The sequence below is a fragment of the Terrapene carolina genome, unplaced genomic scaffold (genome assembly GCF_002925995.2).
Source record: "Terrapene carolina triunguis isolate 2854851 unplaced genomic scaffold, T_m_triunguis-2.0 Scaffold926, whole genome shotgun sequence".
Taxonomy (NCBI): Eukaryota; Metazoa; Chordata; order Testudines; family Emydidae; genus Terrapene; species Terrapene triunguis.
In genome coordinates this window covers 2,084,629-2,111,906 of record NW_020665277.1, presented here as the reverse complement: position 1 = coordinate 2,111,906, position 27,278 = coordinate 2,084,629, and the positions used below count along the sequence as shown (strand labels likewise).

The 27,278-nt window shown below is 44.0% G+C and overlaps 1 protein-coding gene across 2 annotated transcripts in view; it reads left to right on the top strand.

Annotated features, from left to right (window-relative positions):
* KCND3 (potassium voltage-gated channel subfamily D member 3) overlaps positions 1-27,278 on the top strand; it is a 236,663-nt gene that overhangs the window by 187,602 nt on the left and 21,783 nt on the right. For both annotated transcript variants that reach the window (XM_024209723.2, XM_024209722.2), the window contains exon 2: positions 4,135-4,297. In XM_024209723.2, the coding sequence (XP_024065491.1) occupies positions 4,135-4,297 (163 nt within the window). The remainder of the gene's footprint in view (positions 1-4,134; positions 4,298-27,278) is intronic.

Genomic DNA, 27,278 nt, shown 5'->3' with positions numbered 1-27,278 from the left:
CAAATAGCCTATGTACCTTTCAGCATGGAAAGAAAGCGCACAAGGGACCCTCAAGCACAGTCGTGGCTAGACTGTGTGTAATGGACTGGAATAGCAAGTCAGGTCTGTGTTCCACCAAGCACTCCGTATTCCACCCAGAGACCTCCCCTACTGCCAGATTGGCGCATGGACCGGCAAACACCTAAAGAGATGTAATAAGCGAAGCACAAGAGAGCAGGCAAGGGAGAGCAAGTTTTTAAAAACAACAACATAGGTTGGGGCTAGGAGCGCTGAGCTCTCAGCACTTTGCAGGGTCAGGCCCCATAAGAGAACCCACATTTCTGGCATGTTACTGTGCCTGGTCGGGTATTTTTCTAACAACACATCAGCACAGGGTCGCGGATAGTGATGCTGTAAAGTGTGTGAGTGGCCACCCTCCGGGTGTAACCCCAGGTCGGGACAAAGCTGAAGTTTATTATATATGAATAGGATGGTCCTGGGATGAAGGTGCTGGATCAGGACTCACAAGAGCAGGGTTCAGTTTCCATTTCTGCCATAGACCCTAGGCAGATCACCTCTCTGTGCCTCATCTGCAAAACAGAACTCCCTTTCTGCCACTCCTTGTCTTGTTAATTTCTATTGTGAGCCTTTGGGGCAGGAACCAACTCTTTCCATGTGTGGAGCCCTGAGCTCAGTCAGGGCCTTTTTATGGTTCCCTAATGCTAATAAGAAGCCACTGCTGGTGACTGCAGTCAGCAAACAGTTTATTTTCCTCAATGAAGGAAGATGCTAATCCAAGCCTGTATCATGACTGTGTGCATTTTTTTAAAGAGATTGCCGCCTAGTGTCCGAATTTCGATACACCTTTGTTAGCAACGGTGTCACACTACATCTCACAGTACACACACTTCCTATTGTCATTTACATTGCAGTAGCAACCAGAGGCCAACCTACCAGGGCCCCAATGTGCTAGGTACTGTACAGACATGCAGGAAATGGCAGTCCCTGTCCCAGTGAGATTATACTCTAAATGACAAGACGGACAAAGTCGTAGGGACAAACAAGCGGTCTAGAGAATGGGGGTAGGGGTGTCACAACAGGATGTATGCAAATCTTAGCCAGTCAGGAGGAGCCATCAGAACTGACCACTCCCTTATTGCATTCCAAAGTTATAGAAGTGGAGCTGCTTGGGAATTTTCCATCACACGCATTTCAGTTTGGGATGCTGAAAACAAAACTCTACAACATTTCCAAATCAAAAATTTTGGGACCTTTTCATGCTGCAAAAAATGTCACTAATTTCAGCTTTCCATCCCAGTTCAGGATGAAAAAAAAGGTTGACATATTGGAATGTCCCACCAGATAGAATTTCTGCTTATGGCTCTGCTCTGCACAGGAAGTTTTACCCATCAAGCTCGTGGATGGTGTAAGCAGGCAGGCAGATTTGCCAGCCAGCAAATGGTAAAAAGGTAAAGCCTATAAGTCAGTTTGAGCCCCTGGACTCAGGGTTCATGGCATTAAAACAAAAAGATCCAAAACATGAGCAACGTGACTCCGGACACCAGATCACAGCCAGGGCCGGCTCCAGGCACCAGCGAAGGAAGCAGGTGCTTGGGGCGGCCAATACAAAGGGGCGGCACTCTGTCCTGTATCGGGGCGGCACCTCCAGGTCTTCGGCGGGAATTCGGCAGCGGATCCCTCAGTCCGTCTCTTCCTCTTTGAGCTGCCGCCGAAGTGCCGCTGAAGAGGAAGAGAGGGAGTGAACGACTCGCCGCCGAATTGCCGCTGAAGAATGAAGCGGCGCGATTGAGCTGCCGCCGAAGTGCCGCCGATCGGCTTTTTTTTTTTTTTTGGCCGCTTGGGGCGGCAGAAAAGCTGGAGCCGGCCCTGGTCACAGCAGCCAGAGACCTTTCTTTCCAGTTTTCAGTAAGCAGAGCAGAGAAGGAACACGCCCTTCTCCTGGACCCCTTTTCTGCATTTCCCCCGTCCTATCACAGCCCCGCCCTAGATGAGTCAAGAATCAGGCAGGGAGCCAGGGACTCCTTTACATGCCGAACACAGGCAGAGCCTTTCCACCTCGTCCCAATGGAGCTGTGCTCCTAAGTCACTTAGGAGCTTTTGAATATCCCACTTGTTGTGCCCAAAAGGTTTGTATCCTGGGCTCTCATTTGCAATACACATTTAAAGAAGTTGCAGTATTGATGGTAGAATGCCTAAATCTCGTCTGCTCTGCTTTTTGTTTTTCCCTCCTCCAGCTTATAGTCACTTGTGTTTGCTCTGATGGTAACGTACACAATGAATGCTTTAACAAGGCAACTCATATATGCCAATAAGTTCAGTCGATAACTGACTTAATCATGTTCCTATTACACCCCACGGGTGCTAACTACAAAATGTGACCTTTACTGGCTGCTCTGAAGACACTGTAATTCATTTCTCTGGGTGTGAGTTTGACTTGTCTGACAGTCATTTGCAGAAGAGAGCACTGAAATCACTTCTAGAGGCAAACTGCATGGGATCATGAACACCCTTCTCTGGCCGAGGTCACCTCCGCATCCGTTGAGAGCAGGGCGGTTGCTTTAGCTTGCCAATAGCTGGCACGCCATTAGAATTCCAAATTCTGATAAGTTGTGCTGTGATATGGAGGAATCATGAGTGATGGGGCAGTCAGCTGGAATTAAGAGGTCCAATCATTTGTGATGCAATATGGGGATTGTGTCAGACTAAACTGTAAATTCAAAATCCCAATTTCCTTCACTACAGTGCTTTGCCTTCACTATAATATGGCAGTCAGTGAGCTAGGTCAGCCAATCACCTGTCGGAACCCAGAGCAGTTACAGTACTGTTTGTTCCCTTAGGGAATAACAGGCATGCTTCTTATTGCACTAGTGAGTAACCACAAGTCAAAGCATTGAGGGTTTCTCCACAGATACAAATACAGCAGAAAGCTTTTGCAATATGCAAAATAAAAACACAAACAGCAGTAAAATAGCACTTTACTCTGTGGTAGTTTTTGTCATGTGAAATCTAAAGAAGTTAGATCAACATGATTTTCAATTAGTATAAAAATTAAGGGGATTCTTTTATCTCTGCTTATACCAACATTATTCCAAATGCAAAATAAAATTGTTAACGAAGAGAGAGTTGTGCAGAACTTAGGTTGGAGTTTGCTGAGATTTGTTTCAATGTTTTCCAGTTGGGTTCACGTGATTGAGTTTCTTATTGAGTTTGGGGTTTAAATAAATCAAAAATGTCTGAATATATGTGAAACCAGAAGTGTCCGCTGGGATTTTATTTAAATATATAAATCAACCCAAGTTTTCCTTATCAATCCTTAGTGAATCCTTCAATGAACACAAACTCAGTTTTCAGTCTGTAAGGTTAGCCCAGCAGCAGACTTGGCTTGGGGTTTCAGTCATTTTGCAGAGCTCTAAATCATAGCTTTCCTGACATTTATTGGAGTCGAAGGGCCTAATTCTCTTCTGACCTACCATGGAGTAAATCAGGGGTAAATCCATGGACATCAGTAATGTGACACCAGTATAAAAGAGGTGGTAAATCAGGTCCCTCCATTACATGTGATTTGCTACACAGATTCAGATCACTGGTCCTTCCTGTCCAGCATCCTGACTTCAGCCCTGGCCAACACCTGTACTTCATACAAACATATGAATAGCAAATCCAAACTATAATGCAGCTAGCCAATAGCATAATCCTGCACATTGTGGGGAAACGCCTTCCTGATCTCTGTAGTGATCATCTTATGCATATACCAGGACATGAGATTGCCACTCTCTTTAGTTGTGGACCTAAAATGAACCAGTCCTTTTGAAAACTCCAGTTACAGTTTCTGACTATATATTCACTGGGTACCAAGAGGAGGCTGTTCTAAGTTTTTGGTAAGGCTCTTGTTCAAGACCTGACTTTGGTTACTATCAAGACACTCTCTTCGAATCCAATGATACTTTTCCCATGGAGGTAGTATTAGGATTGTTTGGGATGCAATGCACCAATGCACTGTTGTTGGCTATTAGATTTTACTGTCCAGCTTGACCTTTCAGTTTGTCTGCATGCTCAGTGAAATTACACAGGCTCTTGGCATGGTTGACTTTGTCTAAAGGAGCGGGCCCTCTTTTTGTCTTTGTTTCCCTCTAGTTATGGTGACATGGTGCCCAAGACGATTGCTGGAAAGATATTTGGCTCCATTTGCTCGCTGAGCGGAGTGCTGGTCATTGCTCTGCCTGTCCCAGTTATTGTTTCCAATTTCAGCCGAATTTATCATCAGAATCAGAGAGCTGACAAGCGAAGAGCACAAAAGGTAAGTCCCATTTATCCCAGACAGCACCTTCCACTGACAGACTGCACAGTTTACAGTCACACCTGCTTTACTGGTAGTATCACTAGCAACGCAGACGCAACATGGGCATTTTATCATGATGGGAGTTGCTAGCATTAAGGGAAGAATAAAAGATACACACAAATCACAGGGCTCGGTCACCTAGACCATTCCCCCACAGGGGCAGAATTGTTCCCTATGATATTGTAACAAATCCATGGTCACGTTGGAATTTCACTGTTGTCCCTGTGTCACACAGCATGGCCATTGGGAACTTTATGGAAAAAGCAGGGATAGAATTCACAGCCTTCTGCTCCAAAAGCCCAACTTGCTACACTTAAGCTAATGGCAAATCTCAAAATCATTGTGTGTAAGTCATATGAGACACAACTGCCACTTCTGTTTCTATCTAGTAAGGGCAGTGGTACACACATACACCTTACCTACATCTACGCACATGTGCATTTACTTACGCCTATACAAACACACTCATCTGCCCACATCTATACACACACAATCTAGTTCACTACAATGTATTTTCATCTAATCTTGTTTTAAATGTATGAAGCAATGGGGTTTCCATTGCTGCCCTTTATTACACACCAGCCTGGTTCCACCGTGATAAAAAATGTACATCCTTATTTTTTATCTTTATCAGGAGTTATTCACCCTTTTGGCTGTGTGGTCCCTTTGTAGTCTTATCATGTCCGAGCTTTTTTAAAAAAATAAAAAGCTACTGCACGTAATACAGAATTAAAGGCTGGCCATAATCAGCAGCTCCTGGGAATTTCTGGGGTTTACCAGTGATATACTAATACATTCAGTGCAAAAATATAATGCATGTATTGCATTCTTCATTTTGGACCTGCCAACTTATACTAGAGCCAGGACTGCAGAATCAGGTTCTTATAGCTACTAGAGACTAAGGCCCAGTCTACACTTAAAATTTAGGTCGACCTAACTATGTCGCTCAGGGGTGTGAAAAATTCACACCTGAGAGATGTGGTTAACCCAACTTAAGCCTCAGTTTAGACTCTATTAGGTGGATGGAGGAATTCTTCTGTCAACCTAGCTACTGCCTCTCGAGGGGATGGCTTACCTACAGCAATGGAAAACCCTTTCCAACACTGTAGTAAGTGTCTACACTACAGCTGTGTAGCTGCGGCACTGTAGCATTTGTAGTGTAGATCTAGCCTAAAGATTTCTTTTCTTCTGTGAAATGTTGTCTGCCAGGAATCCAGTGTTAGGGGACTCAATGGAGGGTGTGTTATTTCTACCCCAGGCAAGTATCTAGGGTGTGTCTCCATCTTGCATCTCGGAAGGCAGAGATGGGACCGGCAAATTCACAAATGTTGGCATTCTGGACCTATAGGATAGCAACAAGTGGACAGCTGCCATGCAGAAATGAAATGCATCTGCCATATATTAGCTCTGGGTGTTGCATCTACATTCAAAATAGATTTGACAGTGTATATACTGTATATCCTTAAAAATCTTACAAAAAATCTCCATTTTACCAGCTATTTGAAATGTAGAGTGTAACACAATGTAATTTAGATGAAAAACATAATATAAATGCATAATAATGTAAATATGAAATATATATATACACACACACACACACACACGTTTGCCCATTTGGTAAAAAGTGCCATCCACGCAGTTGTTTCACATGGCATTAGCCATCATGTGGCTGGTATGAGTCTCTACAGTAATTCATGTAGGACCCAGCCTTGCAATGTGATGTGACTTCATGTGGGCATAGGGCTCACAGAAGCAGATCCCTTTGGGTTTAAATTTTAATGCTAAGTAGCTTATACAGCACAGCCTCACTGTATTTCTATACATTTCCAGTGTTGTAGCTGTGATGGTCCCAGAATATTAGTGACACGAGGTGGGTGAGGTGATATCTTTTATTGGGCCAACTTCTGTTGGTGAAAGAGACAAGCTTTCGAGCTTACATAGACCTGAAGAAGAGCTCTGTGTAAGCTAGAAAGCTTGTCTCTTTCACCAACAGAAGTTGGCCCAATAAAAGATATCACCTCACCCACCTTGTCTCTGTATATCTATACTACAGTCCTATCGTATAAATACCACAAATGGATAGATTGGTGCATTAGATTAGATTAGATTTGAAAAGCTTTGGTGTGTAGCAGTTTAGTGAGTATTTATACATATCCCCCTCCTCCAAGCACATCAATGATTTGGTGACATAGGCTCTGATCTGACATCTCTGAAGTCAGTGTACAGATTCTCAGCTGGTGTAAGTCAGCGTAGCTCCAGCAACTACATCAGTGCACACCAGCTGAGAATCTGGTTCTGTGTGGATTTTGATCAGTGACAGCAGTATCAAGCCCAGACTTGAGAAGCCTCTAGGTAAACTGAGCTTTGGCTTCTTGGCTTTACGTTGTGGTGCAGCCTGGAAGATAGAATAAGTATCTACAGACTGGAAATCAAACTATCCGGAATTCCAGTACAGCCACCTGGTTGGACACGAGGTTATATTTCAAGACAGTGAAAGTCTAGCCTCTGCTGGTTCATCTTTGCAACTTCTAAATTGCTATGTATGGCATTTATTATAAGACGGGTTGAAGCAAGTAAGGTATCAATAGGCTGCATAAATTCTCAGCTACCACACCACTCTAAGGCTTTGTCTACACTGGAACTTGGTTGGCAAAACTTTTTTCATTCAGGGGTGTGAAAAAAACCACACACCCCCGAATGACAAAAGTTTTGTCGACAAAAAGTGCCGGCGTGAACACGCTTTGCTGGCAGGAGAGTTCTCCTGCCGACAAAGCTGCCCCCGCTTGTTGTGGGTGAAAGTGGCTACACTTCACACCTTATAGTGGCATGGCTGTAGCGGCACAGTTGTGTCACTAAGAGGTGCGTAGTGTAGACATAGCCTGAACTGCCTCATGCATATACTCCAGTTCCCATCTGCCCGTTCATGAATTCCTCACCCACCTACCTGCAGCTTGTCAATCAATTAAGTTAAACTATGTTCCAACCTTGATATTCATAGAAGGTCCTTAGAGAGGAATGAGGCCATTAATCTGAAAGTGGATTTCATCATTGTTATCTGTGGCTGAGATCACTGCGCTGTTCCAGTGCTGCTTCCTTATAGCCCCCCTGTTAAATCTCTGACATTTAATCATATGTAAAATCAAGCTGCTCACCTACCTACGTACTAGTGAAAAAGACCTGAGTGCTGTAGGTAGCAGAGGCACATGTGCCCGTTGGGAGGAATGAATGTTGTTATGGATACAGAACTATCCTCACACAAGTTTATATTTAATAGTGGAATAATTTCACTATCAAATCAAGAAGAGTGCAAGAATTTTCAAAGGAGATACAAATGACAGCAAAAGCAAAGAGGCTAGCTTCAAACCCCAGAGATTGCTATACAGTAACCGGATGGGTCTGTAATATGCAGAGGGGATGCAGTCATGTCTCTGTTCTGGAGCTGAGCATCACAGGAACAGCTCAGGAAACAAGACAACCAAGGGGAGAGAAGAGCCAATGACATCTATCTCACTGATGCACACAGTCCATTCCAGCAGGCATAATGTTTAGGGCAGGGGTTCTCAAAGTCTTTCAGTGTGTGCACCCCATTTTACCATAGAACTGAGCCTGGATCTTCACTTCCTTCCACCGGTGTAAATCAGGAGTATATCTACTGAAAGTCCATGGAGTAATGCTGGTGTAAAACTAGCAGGAGTGAGTGAAGAATCACACCCTTTGTCTCCTGGGCACCTCTCCACCCACTCCTAATTGCCTACCATTACTCTTCCCAGTGAGTGTGAAGTGCTACCATTCTGAGCAGAGGTGTTTTACACCTCACCTTTGTATTTACTTTACACAGGAGTAAATGATTACATTCAGAGCTAGGCAGGAGAGACCTATGCCTGGTAGGTTGTAAGGATATTGTAACCAAGACAGAGTATTTACATTCAGTGTATGTCTACACTACAGGTGCCACTGCTGTAACGTTGTAGTGTCAACACTTACCAGAGTGATGGCAGAGGTTTTTCAGTTGCTGTAGTTTTTCCAAGAGGCGGTAGCTGGGTTGATGGAAGAATTCTTTTGTTGACGTAGCTGTGTTTGCAGTGGGGTTAGGTCAACCCAGCGACATCACAGCCCTGAACAATATAGCTAGGTTGACCCAAGTTTTAGCTGTAGCCGAGGCCTCAGCCTTAAGTATTGGACACAAAAAAGGTCCAGCTGAATCTTGTTGCCGAGTGCGAACGTTAAATAATGTTCCCTGCAGCAAATCTGAAAATAAAATAAAAACTGGTGATGGGGCTGACTCATCTTTTTTATGCTCTAGAGACAAATATTCAGTAATTGACTTTCTTCTAACTAGCTTAAATAGCACCTAGGCACCTCCTTGTCTTTTACAGAAGAGACTGAAGTAAAGCACTAAAGTGTCTGTTGCTAAGTCCAAGTGACAGCCATTGTAACAAGAGCTGTAATGAGTGGAATTTCTCCTGCAATAATGAACAAAAAGCAATATATTATTAAATACAAGTTTTATAAACACATAAAGGAAACACACATGGAAATGAATAAAATCAAGACTGAACTGTAGGCGAAATAAATAAAACATGCATATGCTCCAGCATCTCACTTGGAATCAGAGATGACTGTAGAAAATAATTTGATTTTGTATAGCGTTTGCGATAGACAAGGAATCCCAAAGCAATTTAGAAAGCACTGATACTGGTAAGGATGGAATATGAGGCGAAGTCTGAGCTTTTCAAAGCTGCCTAAGGGATTTGGGTGCCCAGTTCCCATGGGATTAGGGAATTAGGTGCCTAAAGCTCTTAAACTTCTTTGAAAATCACAGTCTAAATTCCTATCCTCTACTCTGGATGAGCGTTGAAGCATATTGTGGAGTCATGGATGGAAAGCTCCCTTCTCGAAGATCTCCCAGAGTTCCAACTGGCCAGACTTCCTCAGAACTCACTCACTGTCCACCTTCTTTCATAAGCAAAGAAGTGTGTCTCGTGAGCTTGCAAAACTGCCTCCTGTGTTGCATCTGTTCTGTGCTGATAGGATTTCAGTCTCTAACACTGTCAATCCTCCAGCTTTCTCCCGCAGTAAAATCCCCTTTTAAAATTCACCACAAAATCCCCTTTACTGAACAATTCCGTCCCAAATAGCACTCTCCATCAGAATCCCAAATCAGAAGAATATATTCCAACAGGTAATGAACAGGACCATATTACAAGCATTATAACTGAATATCATGCAGCCCCAAAGCTACGTGCTAATGGAAAATTTAACTTTGGTTCCCTGGAGGACAGATCCGCAATCCATCCCATCTGCGTGCAGAGACTTCAATTTCAGACCTTGGAATCACAACATAAAGAACAACAAAACCATGTCCAATTAACAATTAATTTCCCAGCACTGTGAATTCACAGGTCACTCAAATACCTTTTAAGCAACTAAAATCACAATCCATTCATTGCTAAATAGCAAAATCTATTACAGATTCAAATGTCTAATTTAAAAAAGAAAACACCCCCCCCATTGCCTTAATTTACAATGTCATTTGTGACTAAAACAACATTTTAAAGAGAAAAATGCCTTTGCAAATGTTGTTTTGGACAAATACTGCGCAATATTATGTTATTATGGCAGCCTCTCTGGGCTCACTTCTTTTATTGCAACTAACACAACAGGCCCTAACTGAGACAGGGGCCCCATTGCTAGGTACTGTACATTCAGTGAGAGACAGTTACTACACGAAAGAACTTACTATTTAAACAGATGACTCACCCATGGTCACACAGGACACCTATAGCAGAACCAAGAGTTGAATACAGATCTCCTGGGTTCTAAGTCCATGCCGTAACCACAAGCCTATCCTCCCACATTGCTATGGTATCATTTCCATGCAGTCAGGATTCATATTGAAGATTTTTGCATGGATTCATTTTTCTCCCTTTTTTTTTTTTTTGGTTGGCTGTTGATCTGTTTTGTAAAGAGGATATATGCCGCTAACCTTCGTGCTCACATGATTGATTGCTGCTCTCATCAGGTTTGCTGTATTGACACACACAGTGTATAATTTTTTTCCTAGATTTAAATTTCTAATTCCCCTTGGCATTGGATAAATTGCTGGATTTGTAAAGTTTTCTCAAGTCAAAAGCATGAGTAATCCTCACATGCTGATTAGCGTAGGAATACTAAAGAGAAAGACACACACACAGCAATGCACTAATGATAGTCTCACTGGGGATTTGTCTATGGGAGTTTAGAAGCTACTTTGAACATCATGTGGATTCCAGCACCATCCCCCAGAGGTTTGACTTCCATCTGCTGGAGTAGGACAAATATAAGTAATGGTTACATTTCCCACCCAAATAGTAATAGCTCTTTTTATCTGTACATCTCAAAGGACTTTATGAAGGAAGTAAACCATATTACTCCCATTTTACAGACAGGAAAATAGAAGCACAAAGAGGTGAGGTGACTTGTTCAAGGCCACTGACAGAGCCAGGAATAGAACACAGGTCTCCTAAATTTCTGCCTCCTGGATCAGATACCAAGCTTGTCACTTAACTGTAGCTGGTGACTATTGCAGGAGGACCTGACAGGGGACAGACAGAGCGTGTGGCACTGGGAATGCATGTCTTAGCAAACACCTCAGGGGGAGGGAGCAGGGTTGAGCTGTGAAGTCAAGAGGCAGCAGGCATGCAGCAGAAGACAGACTGAGATTGAGATGGCTGGCAGCAAAGAGAAGGGTCCTTGGGAGCTGAGAATAAGAACCTGGGAGCAGGGTGATGTGTCCTGAAGACAGACTGCCAGAGACAGACTGACGTCATGGGATCCCAAGGAGGGGGGGGCACTACGGTTCCTAGCTATGGCTTGGGGCTGAACTCTGAGCATGAGCCGAAAGGTCTGGAGATAGTAGATGGAGGATGGAGTTCCTCGCTCTGGGCTGTGGAGATGGAAGACTCAGCCCCACTCTCCCTCCTCCCGAGTGTAAAATAGGGACAGAAGCCCAGGACGGAAATCTGGCTTGCTATAAAAAAAATGAGTTGAGCGAATCTATTTTCAGGGTAAGATAACAGAATATTTAACACAATAATGAGCCTCTCCCTCCTCACGCACGTGACTATCACTTTAGGAACAACTGAGTCACTGGGTGGAGGTGGGGGGGGCTGCAGAGCTGTGCTGCACCCTGCAGGCTCAGAGGAGTCATAAGACTAAATAGAACAGTTCTTCTTCAAGGTGTCTAGTCTGCATCATCCTTTAGGGCGTGCATCCTACATCCCCATAGTCCCTGGCGAGACCTCTCTGGAACATGGGATAGTGGAAGGAAGGAATGGTGGGGCATAGGCCTTGACCACTGAGGGATGCAGCAAGTTAACAATTCTGATGCTTCCCTGAGTACAGGGAGTGTAAGTGTATCTGGTATCGGAGGAGTCGTGCAAGGAGGGGCGGGATAAAGCTCCTTGCACACGTGCTAGCCCTGTGCATCCACATCAGGGCTGTCATACACTGTTCCCTTTAAGGAGCAAGCTAAGCGATGGCATTTTTTGCGTGAAACACCACAAATGCATTTCCTAGGTTTTGGCTGTGCTAAATATGCCTTGGGCTCTCTCTCTTTTCTCCGTCTGTCACCAGCATGGTAAATATTTTGTGTGTGTCAGTTATTGTAGATGCTTTAAAAGAACTTCAGTCTATTGCAGGAAGCACAACTGTTATGGAACATAAATACATTTTAAAATCTAGAGCTAGAAATGGTTTCCTCCTGTTTTAATGAATTCTTTTAAAAGGGGTAGGCATAGCTGGAGTGCTACTGCAGTCTGGCTATTCTCAGTAGGTCAGTGGTACCAACGGACACATTTTAGGGCAGCCCTGAGGCTGCTCTAAACGACAGCAAGGTTAGGACAAATGTAAAGCCAGTCTGAGAATCAGGACATACCCCACTCTGCTGCATCCCATGGAGACAAGTCACAGCAAAACATCTGACTCATTAAACAGAAATTCTGTCAGCAGCCAGATACTCCCCCCTCCCTAGTCTCCAACTTAATATTCAGACCATGTATCTAAATTCTCTTCCAAATTTCCCCAGCCTTTGCAGTTTTGCTCAAAAGAATTTCAATTTGCAGGCTCCTAAAACTAGAGATAAATACAGCTGAATGCATGACTTAGACTTGGGTCATCTAATGAGCAGTAATAAAGGCAGAAATAACGTGAGCATGTCATATCTGGCTGAATGTGACATTCAAATAGCTGTACAGATAGGAGGATCAGAGTGAGATTAAACCTGAGTTCTCCAGCTTAATTTGAGTTTTAGGTGCAGCTGCATTATTTCAGAAAGTTGAGAAATGGGAAGGCATTCAGCAGCACTTATGCTTCCCTACTTTATCATATGCTAAATCCCAGCTGTTGTTGCTGCTCAGGAGGTATTGGCCTAACGCGGAGATGAGTTCAAATGGCATGAGCAAATATTTGCAGATGTTTATTAAAATCCACACACATGTCCTTGAAAAACAAACTGAGATAAAATTTTGCCTTAAAGAGGAGACAAAAAAATACCCATTATCAGTTTAAACACCTCAAAGATAAATTGCTCTTCCCCCAAACTCTATTATAAGAGAATTAATTACAAGGAGATCTGGCAATCTGAATGCATTGTGCGGTGTCGTCAAATTCTCTCCTCTGGCATGCAGCAAAGACTGGGTCAGCCTCAGTGAGAGATGAATTGATCATTTCTGACAAGGTTCATTTGGTAAATTTGAGGAGTGATGGGGACTGTTTATTTCTGAGTGATGTTTTAAGAACAGAACTTCTTCCTGACATTGATACAATGCTGCTCTTGAGTGAATGTCACAAACGCCTTTGAGTCTGAGAACTGGAATATTTAAAAGATTCGACAATGGAGTGGCTCTCCCGCTCAGATCAGTATTAGCATCTCTCTCATGTAAGAGTTCAGTTTGTACTCACGCTGGCATGGGCACAGTGCGAAGAATAGGCAGGTACAAGTATCTGATCTGGGCTCTCCAGGGCAGGAAGAATCAGGATTGCAAATGTTCTAAACTACCCTCCAGTGTAAATCAGTAGTAACTCCTCGGAGAGGTTTAAGACAAACAAAAGGAAGTATTTCTTCACACAATGCACAGTCAACCTGTGGAACTCGTTGCCGGGAGATGTTGTGAAGGCCAAAACTATAACTGGGTTAAAAAAGAACTAGATAAGTTCATGGAGGATAGGTCCATCAGTGGCTATTAGCCATGATGGTCAGGGACGCAACTCCATGATTTGAATGTCCCTAGCCTCTGTTTGCCAGAAGCTGGGAGTAGAGGACAGGGGATGAATCACTTGATAATTGCCCTGTTCTGTTCATTCCCTCTGAAGCATCTGACATTGGTCACTGTCAGAAGACAGGATACTGGGCTAAACGGACCATTGCTCTGATCCAGTATGGCCGTTCTTATGTTCTTATATTCTTAATATGAGACCCTTAAAAAATTCTCAACCCCCAAACAGTTTCCCTTTGGGGAGAGGAAGAGAGAAAGAGCAAACCTTATGTGACAGATGTTAGTCATATTATGCAATAGAAGTTACGGTGATGAGGGATGCATAGGAACCTGAATAGAAGAGAGAAGATTTTTGAGTGTGGGTTTGATTCAGTTAAGCTTCCAAAGGTTTGGGTGCTTTTGCAAAGCTCATGTGAATGATCCAGACATCTTGAGCCTATAAGACTGGTTGAGAATCTTGAGAGAACTACTTTTCTTGAGAGATTTCTGGCTTTTCCCCTCCTTGGTGTCAATGAGAATTTAGCCTTATGGCTTCAAGGGGGAAAGCAGGTGAGACCTAATTAGCAGCAAAGCTCCTGTCTTCACACAAATGCCACAAGTGGTGACAAAAACAGGAAGGAAGGCAGCAAAACCCCCACAGACAATATTAGATCTGTCGGCTGAACTGCTTCTAAACAAAATGTTTTTCAAAGTGTTGTGGGAGACCTCATTTCTCCTTAATCTCTGGGGACATTGACACTTGTCCTTTGTGTCACTTAAATTGTCCTGCTTTAAAAATAACCCACTCAGCTGCCTCATTGAGTTGGAAAGATTCTATCAAGCATAGCAAACGTTCTACTGGCCTTTTTTATTTACTGGGAACAAGCTCCAGAAATAACAAGTCTAGATCCTCTTTCATACTGCAAAGCTGATGGGGGGCGAGGGGACCTGGGGGAAGCTGTTTGTACCAAGTCTGATGCTGCCTGCATGCTCACCAAGCATAAGAAAGTTCATTGTACATTAATTAGATAGACACTGTGTTGAGGAAATTCAGGAGGTACCTATTGCTGCAAGGTAATGGCACTGGAGGGTGTCAATGTCAATGGAAAGGAATAGAAGGGTTTTGTGCATTAAAGAGTTTTGAAGGGGGCTGTTTAATTATGCACACTCCTCTCTTCTCTTCTGAGAGCAGAGATGTCCCCAAGCTGCTGCAATTACAGTCCAACTAATTATGGCAGTACCAAGCCCCTTGGCTCCAGCATCATATCCCAGGGAGAATGAAGTGTTGGCAATAAACTGTCGCAGGAACTCTGGGCTCTGTAGAATTATCTGGGTATGAACTTGGGGCCTGATACTGAGAGGTGCTGGGCACCTGCAAATCCCATTGCAGACCGCACTGCTCCACACCAGACCCGGGTTTGGGAATTCTGCAAGCTGTCATCGATTGTGGGATCTCAGTGATAGGTCCTGCAGCCTTTATATCCCAATAGGGCAATGCTAGGGAATAGGGCTAGGCAATAGGGCTGTGCGATGGAACCCTCAATTTGTAAATGTAGGGCCATTTCTTCTCATTTCCCCTTCCCATTTATTACTGACTAGCCCTAAGCTTTCTATCTAAGTATTTAGAGACACTTGCCATATCTGCTCTCGGTGAACCCTTCTGTAGGCTAAGCGCATTCAGCCCCATCTTCTTAGGGCTCTTGTATTGCTTCTGAACAGAAGACCATGTGTCTTGCTTTCAATAGCAAAGAGGCATGCCAAGCTCGGCAGTTTCCTGGTCACACAATGTCAATGCCCTCCTGTCTGCAACGCTAGGAGTCATGTGGTTTTCACTCAGGGTCTCTTCTTCTTCTTCTTTTTTAAGTTCAGTGCAGCCAGCCACAAAGAATCTAAAGGATGTTTGCCATTTGTTGGTTTATTTGTTGTTCCTTTTCAAAGGGCATGGCCTGGCCAGTTACTAAGCATGTGGTGTTTGGGGCCCTTGGCTAATTGGCTTGCAGCCAGTTTTGCAAGGTGAATGTGAAACCTGGTTAGTGTTTCCACTTTTTAAACAAAGGAGACTCAACTCTATTCTAACAAATCCACTTCAGGCCCCACTGCACATGCCTTCCTCTGGACTGCTGGCAAACAGGGCTGTCTAGGCACTGCGCTCATGTTACACACCTTTGCACAGCCCAACCAGTTTACGTGGGCCCTAGAAGTGCCTTTTCTGGTTGGCAGGTGTATTAGCCCATAAAAAATATATACCATGACTTGCCTCTCCGCTTTGCAGACTTCTCACTGCAGAGGGTATGCCCCACTCTTCGCAAGAAACCTCCTTTTGGTCCCACTCCAACGTGGAAGAAAGCAGGGGTCTCACTCTTCAGTGCTATTACAGTGTGTGTAGGGGGGGAAAGGTTAAAATCCTGTAGCATGTGTGTGATTTGCAGCATTAGTCATGCAGCCTGTGTTGCCATTGGGCGGTAGTACGGTGGGCAAACCCTCCTAAAAGCACAGGCGCCGGCAATGGCAGGCAGCAGTACATTCGAGCAGCCAAAATGATTGAGGTGGGCAGGAATCTGAGCCAGGCATGTCTCAATGGCTGTCCCTCCTGAAGCTCTGCCCGGTGCTAAAGAGGCATGCTTTGGAAGTAATTCTGGATAGCGTTGGTGCAGCTGGGGGATTGCGGTGGACAGTAAAACACGCAGAAACCCCTTTGAGTGGGGGCATGTCACTGCCGTTGGCAGACTTTTGCTGGCTTGCCGAACACAGTCAAATCTCTAGAGCTGCCCCTGAGGTTCTAAGTTTGGCAAAATGAGTTCTCCCAAGTCTGGATGCGCCGAATCTTGGCTTGAAACCACAGGCGGCAGGTGCTCAGGCTGCATCCCGAGAGGTTTTTTGGAGCTTTTCCAACACAACGGGGGGGAATTTGACTGAAGGGATGAGCGGTTTTCTACACACACACACACACACACACACACACACACACACACACACACAATGAGGGAGAAGTGTAAATACTCAGATGCCAAAGTATTCTGTGGACAACCGTGTTAAAGGGTCTTTACGATAGAATGGTTAGATTTGCTACGCAAGCAAAGGTATTAGAACAGCTGATAATCTCAAAGTGATTAGCATGGTTTTAGTGCGGCATTTCACATGAGCTAATCTGAAATTGTCCACTTCCACCTGAGTATATCACTTCAGCAGCCACAGAGCTTCCACAAACCTTCACCAGATTCCAGGCCTTCGGTAAATATGCTTTTGAGTATTCTAGTTTAGTGTGCTCAGTATGTTTCATTTATTAGCCAGTGGCCTTTGCTTACAGCATTTTGACCCTAGAAGCTCAGGAAATGTGTGGTAGAAGCTTTGAACGCCTTCTGGTTCCATTATGAGCATCCAGCAAAGGACCAAACACCCAAATGTAGATAAGGGGAAGTACTATGCGACAGGAATTCATTTTCTAGAGCAGCTCTCACATAAAACTATATCCCAAAGTGCTTTACAGGACCTAACATTACATGCAACTAAAGAGTAAATGGTATAAATTAGGAAAAGCAGTGGAATGGGCACATTGTCTGGCAGATGAATTAAAGCATTCAATCATATGACCAATAACACAGAGAAAGGGGAATAAAGGGAAAAGGAAGAAATAATATCTTTTTAGATAGGAGTCAATGAGGTGAACAGAGATACAGGGCAGATTATTCTAGGCAGCAAGAGCTACATCTGAGAATGTTTTTCCACTGGCAGCTGTAAATCTGTGGAAAGGACGAAAGAAGTAGCCGTGGCAATGTTTAAAAGGGACTCAAGGCAGCACCAGGAAAAGTCAGAAATAAATGTCCTTCTGACTGTTTCGTTTTTGTTATTTTCTTCTTGAGAAGCACGTTAGACACAGCTTGTTCCCTGTGTTACAGCCCTCCTCCCTGTAGGCACGGAAAATGTGACGGAAGATGAAGAGTGATGATGATGAAGAGAATATTTAACACTAGATTTATGGCATCATCTTACCCCTGAGAAAGATGTCTGACACATCTGTCAATAGAGATAGCATTAGCATATGTGATTTGCTGCCAGCCGGGTTTGAAATTTTCAACGTGGCTGTCTCGTTCTTTTGGCTGACTCGGGGCAGGATGCCCTGGGAAGGGGGTCATCCTCTGGAGCGTGGAAGGGAGAAGACTAGGAGAAGCTAACATTGAAACAGTCTGGCTAAGCAAGGGAGGCATTATCAGAGCTCTGCTCAGATCCATCAGGGAAGAGGACAGGGAACTGTGATTTAAGGACCAATTAAAGGAAAAAGTTAGATTGCAGAAGGGGAAGAAATAAGGTAAAAACTAGAGCTGGTTGATATCTTTTCAACAACAAAAAAAAAACTGCTTTCCAGAGGAAATGAAAGTTTTTCTCGGAAATGTTCAGGTTTTTTTGTCAAAAAAACACAAACAAAAAATAATCAGCATTTTGATTTTTTTAAATGTTTCCCTCGCTTTTTACCTCCCACCTCCTCAGTGGAGGAAAGGGAGAGTAAGGGAGGGGGAACACTGAAAGTTATTGGAGGGTTTTAAAAAGTAAAGCATTTTTCTGCTTATCAAAAAAAAAAAAAAGTCAAATGATTCATTTCCTTTGATTTTTTTTAAACTATGTAACCTTTTCCAGCCATCTCTAGTTCAGACTCCTGCTTGTGTTCCCCAAATTGCATAAGACAACTAACACGGCTGCTACTCTGAAATAAGACAACTAGACGTCCCTAACCCATCCTCTGCGGGGAGGATTCAAACAGGTGAACCAGAGCTGAAAGGCTGAGTCTTCCGCCCATGTGCACATACTTGAACACTGACCCGCTTTAAAATCATTTCTTTGCTCATCCTGGACCATGGGGCACTGCACGTCTGTTGCAGCCCCTGACAAATGCCCCCTTTCTCTACTATCACTCATTACTGGGTTGTAGGCTGTAACACGCGAGCACCCATACAAATCTCCCCCATCCTTTGGTGGTTCCTTGGTCACCCATGTGAAAGGGTCTCCTCTCTGCTCCCTGCAGGGATGCGGTGCTGTGCTTGGAAAGCACCGCCCAGATGGCTAATTACGTAACACCGTTGACAGGATTTGTAATAGTTAATGTTTCTTCTCCATCTCTGGTGTCTAAACAAACCAAATCTGAAACTGCCTAAGCCTGGTCAAGAAGAGCTGCTGCCAACATGCTCAGCTGAAAGTACTGAGGAGCCTGGTACTGAGCTCTAGTGATGCAGCAGGAACTGTCTTTTTGTTCTATGTTTGTACAGCACCTAGCGCAGCGTGGCTCCTATGTGCTATGACTGGTACACCTAGGTGCCACAGTGATACAAATAATACATCATCATCATCATTTGGGGATATTGCCATCTGCTTGTGAGTACTCCACAAACAGAAGAAGCTAAATTCATTGGAGAAATTGCTCCTTAGGAAATATTTACCCAGCTTTCTGCTCTCCCGTGGTAAAGCAAAACTCTTCTGTTTACTGTGCAGACTGTTGCGTGATGATAATTCGAGCCACCTGTTGTTCATCTAAGTGTAGCTGCTGAGACCTAACTCAGCATTAACTCTAAACAAAAATAACAATAAAGAGGCAATTTTCCATATTGTCCTCTAGCTCCATAATACGGCAGCAAGTTCATTTTAGTCCACATAAGAAGCACAAGCTTCGCTAGCTATTGAGTCAGGACAATTAGGAGCCATTCTAGTAAGAACACATAACAATGCTGGAATGCAAAAACAAGGGGTAGAGAAACAAGTAACCATGACAACCCTAGAGCTTTCTGCTGACAAATTAGAGGCCCATGCAGAATGTGAGGCAGGTTTCTTCCTGGGTGCTCAGGAAAGCACGGGAGGTGGCAGTGGCCAGTTTTTTATTGCCATTATTATAAGGACACGGGATGTGCCATGGGCTCACATTCCATCTTTTAGGACCCTTTTCCTCCTATTACTGAGTGTGACCACAGGGCCGGGATTGCAAAGATTTCCCCTTTGGAAGGCGAAGGGAGGAGACATGGATTCTTTGGGAAGAGAGGCAGAAACAAGAGCTGCCATTTGCAGTGAACAACAGCTACTCTGACGGACCTAATGACACAGGAACAATTCTTATCGGCCAGCACATGCTGCTCTTTCCATTGACAGCCCACACCTGTACCGCTTTCTCTCCTTTATGTAGTGTTCCCACAACAGCCCCCACTACACCAGCTAAGCCCACAAAGTGTGCACCCCCAATAGGATCAGCCAGTGCTTCTCCCAGCTCGCGATTCTCCATTAAATAAGAAAGGGGTAGCTTTGTGCAGCCAAAGGGTCAGTCATTCCACATGTCTGTTTCTTCCAGGGAGGGTTTGGCCTCACAGGGGAAAGCTCTGGTCCCTAAGGGAGACTGAGTCAGACCCTCTCCACCACACATTCTTCTGAGAGTCCCCTTTGCCATTCCGTAGCTTCCTTCAGCCAGGCCCAGGCCCAGTGGCTGCACTGGGGCAGGCAACTGTCATGCAAGCATGGGATAGTTAGCCCTTTTCCTGCCTCCCATGGGATGAGGTCAATAGATCACATTACAATCATTGATTGGGAAGCTATTCTGGGAGGAATGGGGATGTAAAAGAGTTTGTCACCAAATAAATGATAAAACTACCAGCATTTCTAAAAAACACGTTATCGTTGTGGACAACAAAAGCCAGCTGGGGGTTTGGGTTTGGTTCCTTAAGTGAGAGGGTTGGATGTCCAGATAACTTTAGAGACAGATACTTTTGAAATCTGTTGCCATCGTTACGGGGCTGAGGTACAAACTAATTTTCCGGAAATCAGTTCTCAGGAAAAAAAAACTTTTTTCTTTTCTTTCTTTCTTTTTTTTTTTTTTTTTTGGTTTGTTTGTTTTTTGTTTTGTTTGGCTTCATCATCTCTCCTGTCTCAGCAAGGGGGAAAGAATGATAAAAGACTAAGCTTGCCGATTGGTGCCATTTGCCTTACAGAGATGATCACTCTCTGTGGCTGGGTTATGCCTGTTGGACACAGCCGATGTTGGGAGAGCACTGGAGGCGGGGGATTGGCCTAAAAGTTACACTGAAGAGGACTGAGAGGGAGCACAGCTCCCCCTCTTCTTCTTGGGTTGGGCAAGCAGCGTGCCTCATAGCTGCAGCAAGAAAAGCTCCCCCTACTGTTCAGTCTACTTGCAACCAATGACTATACCGATCACTGAGTTGTGGCATGCTCACCTTAACTCTGCCCATCAGTGGGTAGGGCTGTGATTTGTGTGAAAGAAGTTATAGAGGCAAGATACAGAAAGACACAGAGAGAAATCACTGACAAATACATATTCATCATCCTGTGCGTGTTAGTGTGATGCAGAACCTTCAGTTGTCCTGATGGGAGAAGGAATGCAGCAGCTTCTCTATTAATAATGCAGCAAGGCATGGAGCTGTTTTCTTTAGAAGACATTTATTAAGTGAAAAGTGTCTCTGGTTTGGGGACAGATTCTGACAACCCGATTCGTGCGGAATAGTGGCTTACTCCTTGAGTAGTCCCATTGATATCAGTATTCAAGGAGTCAGGTACTATGCAGTGTAAATATGCCTGGCAGAATCCAGCCCTGATTTATTAAGATTCTTGTGTAGCCCTGAAGGAAACAAGAAACATCACCATACAATTGCAGAAGAATGTTTAAGTTCCATATGTTAAATGCATTCAAATCTTTCTATCTCATCAGTCACTCTATGCTTAGTGGAGAAGCTGAGGCCCAGTTAATATTCTGTGTATTGGTCTATAAATAGATTGCAAATCATGTCCTTCTGTGTTGGAAAAGATTAAACAATACACTGCATTTGATATGACGATCTGTTGCTTTAATGGAGTCCAGGGTAAGAGAAGATTAAAAGAATCACAGAGGAGTGGAGGGGAATCTTTCATCTGTGGAAAGCAATGAAGAGACCAAAAAATAAGATAAAGGTCTGACTTTAAGTGGCTCTATCAAATTATATAGGAGTATAATGAGCTCTACACAATTTAATTTCCATATGCAGCTCTACTACAGCTCCCCCAAAGCAATAAAGAATGAATATTTAAACCTGGCTCAAAAGCTGTTTTAATGTAAAGATTTGAGGTGTTCAAAGGAAAATTCCATTTTTTCCTAAGGAAAAGAGTTAGAACAACAGAAATGTGATTTGTAGGAAATACACTGTCCTCTCCATCACTTCATTATAACAGTGCTGCCTGCCTGTTGCAGCATCAAGCTGGATCTGGGACTGGCAGGATAATAACTGGCTATTATTACATGGGACATTTGCTTTTTAAACAGTTATTATTCCTCTCAGTGCATGTAACACTAGCAATTCATAACTTCGCAGTCCAGCTTGTTTCCAAGCTTCATTTAAGGTGTCATGTCAGCTTCTCAGCATCCTAAGTAGAACAGATAATCAGTGTGTGCACTCCACTGCAAAGGCAGCAGCTTCCTTGAATTTCTTGGCTTCTTTCCTTATTATTTTTGCACCGTGCTCTATTTTCCAGTTGCAAAGGGAACATGACAACAATAGGTCAGATCCTCAGCTGAAGTTATTGGACCTATGCTGATTTACACTAGCTAAGGATCTGGCCCATTATTTTTCCAGAGCTCCATGTGTACTCTGGGCTCCAGCTAAGAAGTAGAAGAGAAGTCTTCGACAAATTTCTTTTTGGTTTCAATGTTAATGGTGGACCTGAATGTTGTTGTAGACTAAGGCCATTTTACGAACAGTTGAAGATACAAGAGGAATACAAGAAAGCACTTTCTTTCCATCTCCTGTTTACTCTGACACTATAGCTAGGGTGGCAAGAGCCACTGCTTTCTAAATCCCTAATCTGGTTTGTTACATTTTTCCATATGCAAAGGGCAAGCATAGAATTTCTATCTAGAATGCAGATGCAAGCCTAAACTCTGCTCTAGAGAGCTGTGGAGCAGAACTATAGATCCTCAGTGTATACTGGAGAGGGGAATCTGGCCCTTACTGATGGCTTTCACATTGCACTGTGGAACTAGAAAACCAAACCATAAAAGCCTTCAATTGGTTATCTTTGATGGTGGCTTTCTTTCAGATACAAGAATTTAAAAAAAAAATTGTTGTGCAAGTAGTGCAATGCAGTACTCACTAGAGTAGACACCAAGAGTGCTACAGATATTCGAACCATTCATTATTTAGAGGAAAAAATATGTAAGGCAGCTGTTAATTATCCAGTGTATTTGTGTTTTCTGCCAAGAATGCTCTTAGTGTGGTTTTAGCTGATAAAATTAGATGGGATGGCTAATGCTAATAACAGCTCCCAGCCCAGTAGGGAGGGAGCAGGAGTGGACGTAGGACTCTTACACACAAGACCTGACATCCTCTGCTTGTTTGGGATGGTTACAAAAGACACAACTGATGTGCCAATACTATAAAGAGATTTCTTTTAGACCTCAGGGTATTGTACCTCAAGCCATTCTCTAAGAAGGAATGTATATTCCAAATCAAGGGCACAGAAAATCTGGAGGGCCACAGGTATCTGGCAAGTAAGAAATGATGTCAGAGACTAATATCAGATAAACCAACAATAAAATCACTCTCCCTTAGAAATATATGGAAATCAACAACAACTACAGATAGGTAGTTCCTAATCCTGCCATCCAGTACGAGTGTCTCTTGGCCTATAACACCTGTTCCTTGCACCTTGCCTAGACAGATTAGAGATGGAGTTTTGAGATAGATGACGAGATACTCTGCCTTGGGACAGGCTATACTTCAGGTCCTCTTACGATTCCATTACTGATCCCCAATGGACAGTGTAGGGAGGTGACTGCCAGGGTATTGCCATAATGTAGGGTTTGTCTGTCTATCTAGATATATCACCCTCATCACCATGACATCTGAGCAGCCCACACACAATGTTTTAGGAAAGTCCAAGTGTCCTCCCTGTTCATTCTGTGCCGCTAGATTCTGCTACATTGCATCTTGAAACTGCAAAGGCTAGGGAGAGGATCCACACCTTTACTGACACCCGCCTTTCAGTCTCCTCACTGAGACAAATGCGGGCTAAGATAGCCAAATTAATGCTCTTAATGTGCAAATTGCTGTCATATGATTGTTATTATTTCGAATGAATTATCTTCCAGATTTGGTAATATGCACGTTGAGCTCCTGTGGTTTCCTAGCAACTCTTCCTACCACCTCCACTCTCACACACGCACCGGGGGCTGCTTTTTTCTTTTCTTTTCAGCTCTAACGGTGCCAAGACAATATTCAGAAATAGTGATCTCAGGCCCTGCCTTGCCCTTTGTGAGTCAATAGGGCAGGTAAGATTTGGAAGGAATGCACCCTTCCTAAAGGCATTAGCAGCAGATCAACCAAAATACACGGTCCTCCCCTTGTCCGTGCCTACTAGAGCCCTCCCTCACCAAAGGAGCAACCTGCAAGCGTGGGTCTGGGATGACATAGCCAAGCCCACCAGTCTTTAAAATAGGATATGACAAAAGCTGCACTTAAATGCAAACCTTAATCCCTAGGGCCCCGACCCTGAAGTCGTTGAGGTTCTGTGTGGATACAAGGGTCCATTTCAGAACAAGAGCCTAGACCTGTATGTCTGTGGGCTGGTGCACAGTGTTCTCAGGGGAAAGTCATTGCCCCTGGAATTCACTTCTCCACTTGGTCTGACAGAGCTCAAGTCTGTTGGCCTTCCAGGCACACAGCAAGGTCTTCCATTAACTCAGGGCTGCCTGTGGAGTGGGCAGCATGGGGAGGGTCATGGTGGGGTTGGGGAAGGTCCTTTTAGTGCATTTTGTTTGGTGCTGAGTACGTTTAAATCCTGGTCCATGCACCATGTCCATGCAATGGGGACAAAGCTGCCCCTGAGGGCCTGTTCTGGGTGCCTGGCTGGAACTGATTGTGCTCCAACAACCACTAGCCAGTGCAATGGCTTGCCAGTTTGCATAGATTAGAGCAGCCATGAGGCTTCTCGGACTTGCCCCCATCTCCGGGTCTGACATCGAGCTCAGCTGGATGTCAGAGTCAGGGCATTTACATTTCCTGGATGCTCATGTGCCTGGTGAGACACTAAAAGGAACAAGGCTGGGTTTTATTGTAAATTTCGGGCAGGAGGGAGCAACCTGGACATCACCCAATGATGGAGACTGTAGGGCTGCCCAGAGCTGTGTGAAGATGGGCAATGGTTCACATGAGCAGTTTAGGAGTTTGTCCACATGAATTTTGCACCCTTTGGACTTTGCTTTGAGTTTCAGGGTTGACCGAACCCACCAGATCAACCTGCAATGGCCCATTTCACCTAATTCCATGTGAGAGCACCAAGTGCGTCCTGGTTTCTATCCCGAACCATGAATCACAATCAGCGCTCAGTCCCAGTTTGCCTAAATGAAAACACAGCCGAGTGATGTCAGTGGGGTTGCAGTACATCAGTGCAGAATTTGGCCGCAAGTGACAACGGGGTGAAATTCACTCCCGTGCACAGGGTCAGTACAGGGTCTTTGCCAAGCCCTTGGTCACGCTCCATCATGCTCGGTCATCCACATCCTGCTCACCCCTAAGAAATGTAGGGCTTATATGGGATATAAGTGATGGATAGGCCTTTTGCCTCTGCACAGAGGTGAATTTCACCCCATACACATACATAAATATAGGCACACAAAAGCACATCAACCTCCATGACTGTCCTTCGTGATCTACTCTTGGACACCACTTCCTTCCCTCACTCTCAGACTACAAAAATAGGTTTAAATCACCACTTTCCCAGCAATGTTTTATACCCATCTTTTAAATAACAACATCTGTTCCAAACTCTGAAAGCCATGGGGCTTAATTATTTAGTTAGCTTGTGGCCCTGTTTCAGGGAGGAAGAGCGAACAGATTCTCAGAGACGAACCATCCCCAGTCCATGTGGAGTACCGCTATTAATATTTGATCTCCTGCTAGCCTGGAGGCAAAGGGAATAATGTTCATCACAGGAGCCTAAGACTGAATCCACTATAACAAATAACTGAACTGATAATGAGAGCGACAGAAGATGCTGGTGGAACCTTTTGTGCTGTAGCTAAGAAGAAACTGTTGGGGACTCTTGAACTTCCTGCAGCAAAGGAACTGACATTTTGTCAAGAGCACAGAGGAAATACATCCTCTGTAATCATCATCAATTTAAAGACAGAGATCAATGGGCCACACTTACTCCTGGTGCAGTTCAAGGGAGGGATGCACTAGATCCATTGTGAAAGGTGAGGAAAATGTACGAAGAGGTGTGCAGGTTTACTGTATGTGAAATAACTTTGTGGAATGCAGATGAAATGACTCAGTAGAACATGACTGGCCCCGTGACCCAGTGCAAGGACTCAGCAGTTGCAATAGCCACCTGAACATGCCTGCCAGATGTCTAGGAAGAGAGGTTGATTGCATTTCCAAGTTGTGTGGAACCATTGCTCTCAGTAACGCTGACCCCCAAATCACATTCAGATTTGCCCTGAGGCAACTGTGGTAGCATCATCAAGAAGCGTGTTTCAGCACAGTGTTTGCTGGTCAGCAGCCACTCTGTTTTCCTGGCTTCTCTCTTTCCCAAGTCAGACAATTCCTGCAAAGACTTCTATAGCTGTGCAGCTGTCATGGTTACAGTCATTAAAATTATTAACAGGACAGGAAAGGGGTGTGGGGAAGGAGAAAAAAATGAGGAAAGAGGGGACATCATAGGCTTTAAGGTCAGAAGGGACCATCATGATCATCTAGTCTGACCTCCTGTGCACTGCAGGCCACAGAACCTCACCCACACACTCTTTGTCATTGTTAAATGCTCTGATGGTGTCAGATCTCACACATTGTGAACTAAGCTGCTGCCAGCTTGTGTTGGATGTACCTAGGGCCTGCCTTAGAACACGAGGTGAAATCCACCATCCATCTAAGTTAATGGCAGTTTTACCATTGATTTCAGTGGAGCCAGGATTTCACCTGGCAACTCTGAGCCTTAGTGTTAAAAATGGGTGTTGGGAGCCAAAGAAATCTGGCCAAGATTTAGAAAGACGACTCTTGGTTTTGGGTACCTCAATTTTTGGGTGCTCAAATGGGCTCGTGCTGAACACCCACCCTCTGAAAACAATGTGTGTCAAGGTGGGGCTCAAAATCACTAATCACTTTTGAATCTCCTGGCCTCTGTCTCCTAACTGAAGTTGCAGAATAGTGCCCAGAACATGCCTGGGAAATTGTTTGTGTGCACGAATTAAAGTGCATTAGGTTAAGCAAATCTTTCAAATCCAGAGTGCTTAAGTCACTCGTGCATATATGGTAATACACTTTCTGGAATCATTATGCACTATAGACCCATCATGGCTTTGCTCTTGCTCTTGCTCCACTGTGTCCATTAACCACCACTAATTAGAAAAGAAAACCTAGCATTCTGTACTATTTAAAAGATTATGCCGTATTTTAAAACACAACCTAATATAATTTTTTACAGTGGTAATTATTTCATGTATCTACCTTTAATGGAGCTTGGGAAATAAATACTGAATTAACAATAAATTTTAAAAAAGCAAAGCACTTCACAGAGAAGGAGGCAGTATTTGAACAGACAAATTAGAAAGAGTTAAAAACCGTTTGATCACTTAATGATAGAAGCTAACTGAGCCTTTATATGCTTACATTAGTCTATAGCACTTTTCTATAATTTAGTTCAGTCCTCTAACTAGAAGTTATGGGGTCTGTAGATAAGACCGGGCCAGGCAG